The sequence below is a fragment of the Parasteatoda tepidariorum genome, chromosome 7 (assembly GCF_982258835.1).
Source record: "Parasteatoda tepidariorum strain Cologne lab strain chromosome 7, Ptep-v5.0, whole genome shotgun sequence".
Taxonomy (NCBI): Eukaryota; Metazoa; Arthropoda; class Arachnida; order Araneae; family Theridiidae; genus Parasteatoda; species Parasteatoda tepidariorum.
Window position 1 is genome coordinate 83,201,895 of NC_141761.1, and position 13,661 is coordinate 83,215,555.

At 31.1% G+C, this 13,661-nt stretch overlaps 1 protein-coding gene across 1 annotated transcript in view; it reads left to right on the top strand.

Annotated features, from left to right (window-relative positions):
* Nucleotides 1-13,661, top strand: part of LOC107451702 (cytochrome P450 3A25) — a 53,583-nt gene that overhangs the window by 37,228 nt on the left and 2,694 nt on the right. Inside the window, exons 9-12 of the mRNA XM_016067878.4 lie at nucleotides 4,346-4,499; nucleotides 5,847-6,010; nucleotides 13,159-13,247; nucleotides 13,505-13,648. Of these exons, the coding sequence (XP_015923364.3) occupies nucleotides 4,346-4,499; nucleotides 5,847-6,010; nucleotides 13,159-13,247; nucleotides 13,505-13,648 (551 nt within the window). The remainder of the gene's footprint in view (nucleotides 1-4,345; nucleotides 4,500-5,846; nucleotides 6,011-13,158; nucleotides 13,248-13,504; nucleotides 13,649-13,661) is intronic.

A 13,661-nucleotide genomic window follows, 5' to 3' on the forward strand; every position in this document is an offset into this window, starting at 1 on the left:
TTACAATCAGTCAGTTTCTTTCATTCCCACATCGCACTAAAAATTTATTTGGGATTGAGAAAATCATGCATTTGTAAAAAAAAAATTAAGGTTGCTAAAACATTTGAAATGAATACGATTAATTTTTTGTGCTTGGTAGATGGTTTGTATAACCAAAATAATTGAATTCTTATTAATAATTTAAATTTACGTCCACGTAACGCCTTAGAAAAATCAAAGTTCGTCAATTTTAAGTAATTTTCACTTCACTCGTTTTTTTAGAAAGAACAATCCATAACACTCGACTTAGAGGCTGTTCCACGTCGAGTTCCAACTACATCTCACCAAACTAACCACCCACTTTATTGTTTCGGTATTTGCAGCTATTTATAAAGCTTTCCTATGGAATAGAAAGTTTTGTATTACTGCGATATAAAGTTTCTTTTATTGTGTTTACTACTGGATAAATGAGACATAACTGAATTAGATTTCAGTGTTTCTCGAATATATCCATCACTAGCTTCATGTGCATTGATTTCATACGAAGTCTCTGTCACAAGTTTAGATACACCTTTACTTTCTGGAAGTGGCAGGAAATTTTCATTGTTTTGTGCATTATGTATATAGTTTCAGAATTGATGGGAGATTTAATATTTTCTTTAGTCTTATATTATTGGGAAGGGTATATCACGCACGAATTCCGATTAATGATTTTAAATTAATCCGAAGCTTTAAAAATCTCTATAGTAGAATAAAATTTGTTCTTTGCCCAACAAATTCCTGTCAACTAAGATATCTGCTGGACATTTTAAAAGCAATAGCCTTGGAAAATTGTCCAGAAGATATGGTACATCAGTATCCTGTTTCTTTGTCTCATTCCAGACGACTAACTATTATCAACAGAGATCTAAAGCTGCATGCAAGGAGTTATTTACTGATCCAACCCCCACCCCGCAATGTAGGGCATTCGGGGTTTTCCTTTTCTCAAATAAAAATTTAACAAAATAATTCAGCTACAAGCTGCACTAATACCTTGTTAATGCATTAACACAATAAGCAAACAGTTTTATATCGAAATTTCCTCTCCATATGCACCTGACACTGTTTTTAAATAAGAGAACTAATTAAAAAAATTCCTTTTCCTTCGTAAAAATTTTATTTTCCCTCGAGGACTTTTAATCTATAAAATTGTCCCGTCACTGGAAATTTATATGGATGACTCACTTCTCCGGCGATTTATAGTTAACTTCGTTTAAACTAACATAATTCGTTGGTTAATAAAACAAACCCTGAAAGGCAGGGAAAGGGAATGAAATAATAAATAATCAATAGTCTCATCGCTAAGATATTACTATCCACAGTGATTTGTAGCATGCTGAACAGCAAATGAAATATAATAAATCAGAAGATTTACAGATCTAAACCCAGATACAATATGATTTGGATGAACCACTTTCTTATAGATATAATTTATTGAGTCTCATTCTTGTTTAATTTTGTCTTTGATGATAGTCAATAGTAGAATAATAGAGTTAATAAATTAGTGTAAGAGTCCAAGTTAGGTATGGATGCATAAAATAATAGTCTGAGTCTCTAAGAAACAATTGCCCTGTCGAATTGATCTGATCAAAAACAGCAATCCGTTCATAAGTGTTAATTCAGTTTTTGCAACTTTGAAAGATTTTAAAAGCAAGACAAACCCTCCCCTAAGAAAAGACAGGTAGAAATTTCGAATTATCAAACATAAATGTTCGACTACGATATTATTAATTCGAATTTTTGTGTCTGGCAGTGCTACAGCAGGTATTTCCTGCACTAGTACTACAAGACTTAGAAGGAAATGGTATTAAGTTAATCATCAATTCTGACACTATATCAAAAAAATTCAGACTTTAAAAGCGTAATAGATACACAAAAGATACCTTAACAATATAGTAAGACAAATAATCCTTTAACAAAGTAAGACAAAGAATCCTTAGACAAAGATGAGATATCTTTTCAGATATCTGTAAACATAATGTAATTGCCACGATGGAAAATTGGATGGCTGTTTGGATAGAGCATATGTGAAACTTTATGGTGCAACTGGTGTTGTTGTTTCGGTCAATCAGAATGAACGAACAGATAAAAAGTGGCTAAAGTGTGTTTATTTAAAAAGTTTTATTTATTTTATGTTCAGTGTGCGAACAGAAGATATTTTCCAATCTCAAAACTTCTAAGCCATTTTTATTCTTACACAATATGCAACTTTCCCGCAAAAAAGCATCCAAAACTTTAAAAAAAAAAAATTTCGACCTACTCTACTGTCTATAACTTTTTTTTTCAATTTTTGAATTCCCCCGTTACCACAAAGTAGCACTCTCTAATATATCCTTTACATCACTTGTTATATGTCGCGCTATGTTAGATAAACACATATACTTGCTGCACAGCTACAAAGCACTATGTTAAACATCCTATTTCAAATATTATTTTTCAATTTTTGAATTCCCCCGTTACCACAAAATAGCACTCTCTAATATATCCTTTACATCACTTGTTATATGTCACGCTATATTAGATAAACACATATACTTGCTGCACAGCTACAAAGCACTATGTTAAACATCCTATTTCAAATATTATTTTTCATCTTTCCCTATATGTTTCAATGACGTTCTTATGTGTAATTATTTTGTATGAAATATGATTAAGGCTTAGAAACAAAAGAAAAAAATAATACAAAAAGCTAAATTCTTAAAATCGAAAGCATTTTTCTAATAAGTTATTAAAAAAATAATAAATTATTGAAAAAATTAATTTTTAATAATAAATTTTTTAGAATAAAAGAAAGAGTATTGACAGAAACAATCATTTTCATCTTTTTTTTTAATAGGTTAAGATGAGGACATCAAAACATTTGATCTGTTGATTTTAAATGTTTTTTTTTTATTCAAAATGTGTGACGAAAAAATTCTTGTTATCCCCTTCTCCTCTTGCATTGATACAAACTCTCATAATTTTTTTGAGATTGTCGAATTGCAATTGCTCTGCTTAAAGCATTCTAATGTTTTATATAGAATTCAGGTGCGGAGATCTAACTGGTCATGTCATTCGCTAATTATCTTCGGTTTTAAAGAAGCCTTCGAAGCCTTTGTATGAACGCAAAAATTAACTGGTAACCAAAAGTATCTTCGAAAGGTATCCTTTTATTATAATTTTGCATAGGAACTATTCTCACTGCTTGTGAAAAATCCCTTTAAGAGTAAGGATTTACTTGTTCAAATATATGTCCCTTCAAGAAATTCTCCATTCAACATCATGACACCGTAATACCTCGTCATACCTCAATACCTCATCTGGCCACTATAAACCGACTCCCATTGCTGGCAGCTTCCATGGTGTATGAGGAGTGATATTGCAGTACCAGTTCCTTAATTCTTTTCATACGTGAAAATGCCACATTGATGATAGTAGTTCAGATTGAATCGGGACTTGACTCTGAAAAGTACATACACTTACTACCCTTCATCCAACTTGATATTGTGGACAAGTTCGGACGGGATCTTATTTGACCGCCGAGTCAAAACACCTCCTCTTAGACTAATAATCCTTTTATTTATTAGTCTAATGTCCTAATCCTTTTATTATAAATTTAATCAAATCCTTTTTATTATAAATTTAGATTAAAAAAGAATTTCAGACAACACCTAAGCAATTGCTACCGTAGATGGTGCATTCGAAATAAAAAAAATTTACTCTATAACTCTGTGTTTTATGAGTAATGTAAGCCGACTGCTTTAATGTAGCAACATTAATTTATTCATTTCTGAAAGGTGATGTCCATACCTGGCCCAGGTCCTAATGTAACATAAGAAAAAACTTTCTCCCTTGTTGAAAGAATACTATAGTTCGGGAGAAACCCCACATTGCGAATTCTTTTTCAACATTAGTTATTTAAAATTTAATGCAGAGTAAAGAATCAGTTCATTAAATATATCAAGAGTAAACTATAGGGTTTCAGAGGTTGCATTTTCTTTTTATAAAATATTCAACAGCAAACAAAGTATGGCAAAATCAGCTGCTGTTATGAAGACATAATACGGTTATAATTTGTTTGCAAAATGGTTTTTTAAATGATATATTCATTTAATAAACTTTATTGTGTATTCTTGGTTTATCTGAACTCATATTTTTAAGTAAATGATGTAGTTGAAAGAGAATTTGATATGAAGGGTATCTCCCTAGCTGCAGCTAGTTATAGTTGATATGAAGGGTTTCTTTCTTTTAAATGTAATAAAATAAAAAGGACCTCAGTTCATTTACTTTGCCGAAAATTAAACTTCTTTAAATATAAATAATATTGAATTCTCTTTATACATTCTAGACTAGAGACGACTTTCTCCAACTGCTCTTGGATATTGAGGAGAAATCAACCATTGGCAATAAAAAGGAATCTGTTGAAAACGAGGATGATATTAATGCCAACGACGGAGAAGATATTTCTGGGCAAAATATTTTCCCTGATGTGTCCCAAAAGAGTATGAAAACCCTCTAAAAATTTCTTCATCACTAATAATGCTTCGGAATAGAGATGTTAAAGTTAGAAGCTGAGCTATATCATCTGAGAGGAATAAATCAATCAGTTATCGTATTTTTGTCGCTCTGAATGGCAACCAGGTGTTTACCCTATTCCTACTGTCCGATTCATATTCCTATCCCTTTAAAAACGTAATTCTTATTAGTTGCATTTGTACCCGATTGATCATCGATGATTGATATCCAGTGAGTAAGATGATATCCAGTGAATAAGTAGGTGAAGTGACGTCAGCTTGTACGACTTTATAAAGGATGAAAAGGTAAAAAGTAATTTGAGTTGCTAAAGTAAAAAAGTTAGACTCAAATTCTTACAATATTTTATCCGAATACTGAAATTCTATATAAATTGTACATTTAAGTAATCATCTCTATTATTGAAACCAAGGGCTTCCAAATTGGGGTCTGGGAACCCTCCTACGGAAAAAAGCTTAGTTTTCCTCAAGGTGCCAGTTGCTTCTCAAAATAAAAAAGAAATTCAAGGCAGAGATGATAGTTTTAAATACGGACTAAATTTTAAAAAAAAATACTCAGTGATACGAGAGCTAATAGAGGGCTAAGACCTGCTCTGACCAACCCAGCTTTCTTGAACTTGGGCTGGGGGAAGCAGGAACTGATGTTCCGGTTGGGTGATCAGCCGATCCACATTGTGCTGAGCTCCATGTTCCACTTAGGTCAGTCTGGAATGTTCTGTATACTGAAAAGATGTACCCCACTTACAAAAGATACAACCTCTAACGGAGGAAGAACGTATTTTAATCCTCAATTTCCAACTACTGTTTCATTTACTGACGGAGCTATGTTTATGCGATAAGATATTTTCAACACATGTAATTCTCACATGTGGACGATGGATAATCTGTTTGCCAGTGAGTCGTGGATATCCCAACATAAATTTAGTGTCAGTGTTGTTTTAAGAATTCTCAAAGATTTTTTCCTGGAAACGTACTGGATGTCAAAACTTCTGAATGCAGAAACGTACTCTGTTTTTCTGCTACAGATTATCACTGAATTTAGTAGCTGTTGATTTCTCAAAAATAGATGTTTCGGGAAAATGGTGACCGATTTTAGACATAGGTATCTTAATTGCTATGAAAGTAAAGAAACTATATTACCATTTGACTAACGCTACCACTTCTGGTAAAAATTCTCAAGAATCAGCACCAAAAAAAAACGTATGGAACCTAGCAAAAATAGCAGGGAATTTAAAACATCCGAACACATTTCAAAGGCATTGTTTATTTTCATAAGAATCTTTATTTGTTTTTGTGAATTAATTTGCTTATTTTTAGATCTTACACATGAAGAACTGGTCTCCCAGTGTGTCACTTTCCTTTTAGCTGCACATGACACAACAACTTCGATGCTGTACACCGTCATATACATGCTGGCTATCAACGAAAGCATACAGGAAAAGGCATATCAAGAAGTTGCAGAACATTTACAAGAAACAAACGTAAGGATCCGAAAATATTATTTTCGTTATTAATTATTTTAGTCCAAAACACTAATTTAATCCCTGTAAGAAATTACATCCTAGTAATGCATTTAGCAATATTTTTTAACGTAGCAGCCATATTAGGTTTATAGTTTTTTCTGTTCTACACTGGCGGGCACTTGCTAAGTAAAAAATACATTTCTGATGATAAATCATATAAAATTTCATATGAATATTCATTAAATTTTGATGAAAATATTATGACAAAAATTCACTGTATGAACCGAAGAGCAAGAGTTAATAACATCATAGCATCGAAGACCAAAAATAATGTAGTAAAATTACACTTGCGGTAGGTTTACTGTGAGTTATGTATGACCATCCTTGAAAGCGATGCTGGACTCATAATAAGCTCTTAAGTTGTTTATGAGGTTATCTATAAAAATTATATCAAACAATAAATTCCCCTCAATTACAATGGCTCTAGTAAGAAAGTTTTTAGTAATGAGAGGCTTCTGAGAAACGATGATAAGTTACAAGTACTCGGCCAAGAGAATTACTTTCAATATCCATGATATCCAGGTCAGGAAACTTGCTGGCATCTACAATCCACTCTCCAGTTCTGCCCTATGTGACTGCCTATTTTCTACCGCAAAAATGAACATGAAATCAGCGGTGCCTCCAAAAAAAATTAAGGGGATCTAAAATATCAAACCAATATCTCATATGAGTCAGAATGTCTTCATGAAGGACGTGTATTCCTGCCGGGGCCGTCTAACATCAAATTGACCCTGACCATAAAGCCAATCAGATATTGCAAAGTGTACTGTGAGCCTGGTACACTCCATATGAGAACCCCTCGAGTTCAGACTTCATTGGGGCTCATCAGGGAAGAAGCTATGTCTGTCATGTTGAGTGCACCAATTTAGACGGGCTTTCCTCTGAGCTGGAGAGTCAAGAAGGCAACATGTCTTCTTCGAGTTCTAAAGTCTAACATTTTTGAGACCTTTATAAGATTTTTCAGTGGTACTGTATTTCTCTATCTCATTTTTTATGAATGACAACACGCATTTTCAAACTTGGAGTAGGACAAGAAATACCATGAAGCCGAAAATATTCCCGCATGGCAGTAGCCACCCAGTTTAACTCATGATCTGCGTTTCGTGCCGTTACTTTTTTGCAATCAATTTTTTTTAATAAGAATGCGATGTTACATCCATATAAATCACTTGATATTACTCATTATTTCTAATTCACTTCATATAATTCACTTGATATTACTCATAATTTCTTGAACTATCTTCAAAATATGCTTGGTCTTTAGAAACTGTCCACCAATTTACCTATTGAAACTGAATGGAGGAATATGCATCATGCCTCAAAGCAAATTGAACCAAGTATGAGGGGGGGGGGGTGAAGAGAAAAATTCAAAATTTGCTGTCTTGTTGGTTTCGCCAAAAAGTTTTTACCCTACCTGAATGATTGATGGAGTAGGCGGTGGAAATCTATTGATGAAACTCAGGAAGGTCATTACTCGCCAAATCTTTATGACGCTAAAGACGATAAAGGGTCACAAATGGAAAACTGATTGACCTCGTTTTTGAGCAACATAGTTGTTTAATTCTTCCGAAAGTGAAATTTACGGATTTTTCGGAGGTGCAAGGGAGTTTTAGGGAGAAAAGCTGTCTTATTCCTCCCTTATTCTCGTATGAAATTTAACTAGAAAAAAATTATTCAAAGATTTTTAAAAAAACATACATATAATGAATTTTCAGAAAACGAATATACTATTAAAATAATTTTCTAAAAATTAGTATCGTCTTCAATTTAAGATCCAAGCTTTAAAATATTTTGCTCGTTCAATTCTCTTAAAATTCATTTTTTTTCTTTCTTTTGAAACCTTAAAATAATTGTAAAAAAAATCAATATTTCGCACTAATTGTTATATATGTAATTCAAGTAAAGATGCTACCATTCCTTTAGGATTAAAATTTTCTTCCTATGTAATATTTAAAAAACTCATAAACATTAAAAGATTTGATTTAAAAAATTTTATACAAAATTGAAATAAAAAAAAAATATTAAATATGAAATATTTTTCGAAAAATATATTCGCAGCACTTAAGTCTCAATATATCAAATATTTATAAATGAATGCTTTCGTTGCTCTTGGTTCATTTATTGCCGTGGTAAAGTGTAAGTGAAAAATTACCAAGGTGGTAAGGTCTACATAGAAAAGTAAACGAAAGATTATCTGCTTTGAAACAAAGATTAAGAAACCGAAGCATATAAGCCTAGATGGATGCTACCAAGTACATTGCGCAGAAAAAATAAAAAGTTGCTTACCATCTAATTATTTTTATTATTAGATGATTTCCCGTGCTGTTAGAATACTCCTCGATAGGCCAAACTCGCATTCAAATAAAAAAATTTAATAAACATAATTATTTCATAAAATTATTGATAATTAATTATGATAAATAGCATAATCCAAAGTGACTGCTTAGTAGTGAAAAATTAGGGCCTACATTTGCTTAGTTAATTTTAAAATGATTTTGTAAATAGCAACATGCTTACGCATTTTTTTGTGTGTTTCGACTTCAAACAGGCAAGGCGGATAATTAAAGTTTGTGTAAGCAACAGAGCACCCTAAGATTTTTTTGTTTCATAAAAGTCGCCACGCTGGTTAATTGTTGCATAAAGATGGTACTTTTAAGCCAAATTTACAAATTATTCTCTTAAAGGGAAAAAATATTAATCCTGTGTGCAATGGAATTAACAGTAGTTGCTCACATACTCTCCAGATTATTGATTTTACAGTTAAATCAGATAAAAATTCGAAAGTAGAAAACAATTACAACGTTTGCATAGATTCAAGACTATTCTTAAAACTTACGAACGCTTACGAATAATTTGTGCAATAGAATTTCCTAGTTGAAATTCCAACAAATACATATATTATTTCTCATATAATATGTTTCTCCTTTATGTGAATTTTCACCTGAACTTTTAAGATAATTTTCTTACATGTATAAGGCATAATATAAATGATGTCCCTCTAAAGAACTCTTATTTTAATGATCGGATTTTCACGATTTAAAGACCAATCATAATGCTTCATAAGGGCGATAAACATCAAATATGCTAACGATTAATTGTGTTACAACCGCAGAAAGGTTCTTTCTCTGAAGAAACGCACATTTTTTTGGATGAATTTGGCTTTATGACTAACAAAATATGAGGGATAGCCGCAGTTTGGAAAATATGGCCCCAATAGCTAAGTCTGAACAGCTGTCGAATTTATAAGGTATACACATTTTTACATTAATTTCAACTTTGCAATTTTAAATAGCATATTATAAAATTTGAACGAAATCAGTCGAATATCTAAATAAATAAAACGTAATATTTTTTTTAAGAAAAACTCAATAACTATTAATTTTGTAGGTCTTTTAAACCATTAAGATGGACACTTTGTCAGTAAACATCTGATTATAGTCGACCGAAATTAATTTAATGTGACACTTTAATTTAATAATACTTTAATAAATTTAATGAGATTTTAATATATTTTAAGAGCTAAGAATGCTTTAGTGAGAACTTTTGATAGACGCTCTACTTCGCATGTTTGTGCGAGTAATTATGTGACAGAGAATACAACAATTGTGTAATAATAGTCAGGGCTCGAAAAACTGCCCGTCCGCCCGTCCTCGGCGGTCAAAAATTTCCCGCGGACAACAAATTTCTCGAATCCAACGTCCGCGCGGACGGCCATTTTCCTGTTAATGTTCTTGATACATTTTCAATTTTAGTTATCTTACAAGAGTCTAGCGCCTCACTTCTAAAATGACCCTCTTATCTAGAAATACATACTGCGCTTGGTGGAATTGATGTTTTTTCTGTCTGGGAGTACTGCAGCGGTTGAAAGAGGCTTTTCAGCAATGAACTTACAAAAAAAACACATTACGTACTGGTTTTAAACAATAAGCGTTAAACGCAATTATGAACATCCACGTAATTGGAAAACCCCAATCAGATTTCTGTGCAGAAACCTCTGTAAATCATTGGCTTGATTGTGGAACTGGCAAACATCATATTAGATTCATTTAAAAAACGCAGTACCCTCGGATAAATTGACATTCCAGATAACTTGACCTTTGTTATTTAAATTATTTTATGAAAGAAAGAGATTATTTCATAAAAGAAATTCTAGGTTTTACTATTAGTAACCTAGTATTTCTTTTATTACAGTATAATATAATCCTAGTATTTGTAATCCTAGTAACTACTAATTCATTGTGCAATTTATATAAATGTTAGTAATAAATAAGAGAAAATTATATTTTTATTTATTTAGAAGCGACGGGTTACAAAGGAGGACGGGTAAATTGTTGGACAAGCCGTCCTCGGTGACGGGTAAAATTTCTGAACTTTTTCGAGCCCTGATAATAGTACACACTACTCTACAATAATGGGAGAGACACTTTCAGATTTTGACATTTTTATGAATATCTCTAGAAATACTTAGAAGATTATTTTATAACTTTAGAGATACTTCGGTCATTCGTAGGGTTTACATTTGCAAAGAAAATTTAGTGTTCCAATAGGGCCACTTAGGTATTCAATTAATTAGCATTAAATTTAATACTGTTGACAAATTTCTTAAAAAATGAACTTTGCAATTGTATGTTTTATTTTATAGTACACATTAAAAATTATTAATAGAATAATATTAACAGAATAATTAATAGAATAATGAATAAAAATTATTTCATCCTCAAAAAATACTAAAGATTTGTTAAATGGTGTTCAATGGTTAGGAAATTCAAGTAGTTAGACAATAAACTTCGAAAAAAGATGAGCGTCTCATTGCTATTAAACTAACATGGAACAGTTTCGCAGTTTTCTTCTCCATGAAACGCAAACGCAGTTCTTAAAGGCCTTTGACAAAAAAAAGTTTGTTCCAGCGCCTAAATTAAGGGTTCCCTTTACTTCTGAGTTGGCTTCTATGATAAAATTGCAATCACGTGACATATATTTTCTCTAATGAACATGATGATAAGTTTGGAGTCGAGACTTATTTTCATTACTTTTTAAGGACTTATTTTCAATACTTTTTACGCATTAAACCCTTAATCATCTGTTGAATGTATAATAAATATATAAAAATGTTAAATACATAAAAAAAAAATATTGCAATTATTCCGCGCATGCTTTGAATAAAGGAACTACCTTAAAGGCCCATATCTTGAGCAATTTTTAACAATTTTCCTATATAATTTTTAAAATAGCAATTTTAATATTAATTGAATATAGTTCCGAAAATTTTGTTGATTATTTGCGAAGTTATAGCCCAAAATTTGAAGAAAAAAATTTCTACTTCATAAATATTTTCATATCTCTATAAAGGTTTGCAAATAACAACCAAAGTAGTCAATGCAAGTAACAATCTAATTGCTTTAGGGTGTTCAAGGCACGAGGTATTCAAAAATACTTATTTTTGTTCGCAATTTATTGCTGGTCTCTTACACCTTTGAAAGCTTTAAAACTTGTATGAGAAATTCCATGACCAAAGTATTTCCGAGTATTTATTGAGAAATATTTCTAATCTGATTTAAATTACTTTCTTTTAATTCTTCTATTCAAATATTTTTTTCAGTGTTTTGTATGTCTCCTACCTCATAAATTATTGGTTCAGTTTTTATTATAATTTTCTTCTGTAATGTTATTTTGTGACATCTAGCATGACTAATAGTTCAAGTTTACTTTTGAAAGAATTTTAAAAATGTAGTTTACGGGCGTTGTTTAAAGAATACTCTATGAGTAAGAAAAGATTTTTTGTACTTAAAATTTACCTTGTATATAATTTCATAAAAATTTAAAAATTGTTTCGATTGAGCAAATTGATTTACATTCCTTCATTTCGTATGACAAAAACCAAGCAGCTATGTTTAACTTATTTTCTAGTTAAAGTGGATTTTTCTGGAAGCTAATAAATTTTCCAAAAATTTTGTTGTTAAAAAGAAAACTAAGTTTTAAAAGGGAAAGCTTCAGAGTCAAGTTTTATGAAAAAGTAAAAAAAAAAAGGTTTGGTTAGAGAAAAAGTGAGTTAATTATAAAACCACATTTAACAATGTTGTGCTCAATAATCATAAATAAAATTGCTGTGAAAATATTTTGTTAATACACTAAAGAGTAAAGACTATTGAATGATTTTTCAGTTCTGTACTGAACATGACATATGAATTTAATTCAGTTCTCCATTTCGGAAGTCTGTATCATAGCTTATCTAACAGTACATAGAAATAGTTTAAATCTTAATCACATGAAATCCTGAGACAAAATTACAATTTTCAATTATGTTTTTACGGTGAAATTACCTAATTATGTTAAATTCTTATGTATGTTTCATTTTCAAACCTCATTGATACAATTGATAAATTATATAGTTAAAAATTATTAATCTCAATAGTAATAACATTACGATCGATTTCGTTAAATTTAATTAATGTAATAATTGTGCTCAATGAAAAATTAGAGTTGAGCTTACAATTAAAAAAATTCTTAGGGAATTCAAATACTTCTTTAATGTGATTGTTATTAACAGCTTAGGTCAAAATATTTTCAATGTTTGGAAAAAATGTTCCAATAATTGAAATTTTACATAATTTTATAGTTTATTTGTAATTGCAGAAAGACTGCATAAATCCATCTCAATTCACTAAGCAAGCTAAACTAATCATGAAATGGTGTTTAGTCAAAGTAAAGCTCTTTCACTTCGTTCATTCTTAGAAAATTTTTCCTCTGAAAGCTAAGAATTCAATCTCACTCTTTCTGAGAGGGAAAACCCTTCTTTATACCATGCTATATAGCAATATCTTTATCAGGTAAGCGTCAAGAGAAAATAGCTATATCATGCCAAGAGAATATTAAGCCAAGTTCTTTCTAGGGGGTGGACAATGGGATACCCACTAAGGCCCCTGAAAGCAATTACCCTTATCTTGACAACTGTTGTTTTGGGGAGACATACAATGAACCCAAAATTTATAATAAATTCATATTATAGTTGTAATTTCCCTTTTTTTTAATTCGTAATTTCGATTCGTGAGAGCCTTTCTTTGTTACTTATTTCTATTTATCACAAATTTAAAAATTTCATTTTTTAGGGGGAATTAACATATGAAGCTTTGCAAAAAATGAAATATTTGGATAATATCATGTCGGAGGCTTTGAGATTATATCCTCCGGTTATGAGGTGAGTACTGAATATCAGTTCCCCGAAAAAATTTCTCTTTGCCTTAACATTATAATAATAATTCTACCATTGCATAAAAATAGTTTCTGAACACATAAGGATCTACTTGTTTTGGTACTTCCAATAATTTGGAAGTCAAGATATTCTATAATTTCAAACATATGTTTTACACCCTTATCTTGTTTACACCCTATATGTATACACCTTAATTATTACATCAATATAAATAGTTCAATTGTTCTATTTTTATTGTATAGAACTAGCCGAAGAGCTGAAAAGACTTATATTCACGGAGAAACAGGCATTATTATTCAAAAGGATGTGGTCATTTTGCTTCCCATTTTGGCTATTCATAGGGATCCAAAGTACTATCCTGACCCTGAGAAATTTGATCCAGAGAGGTAACAATGTAAA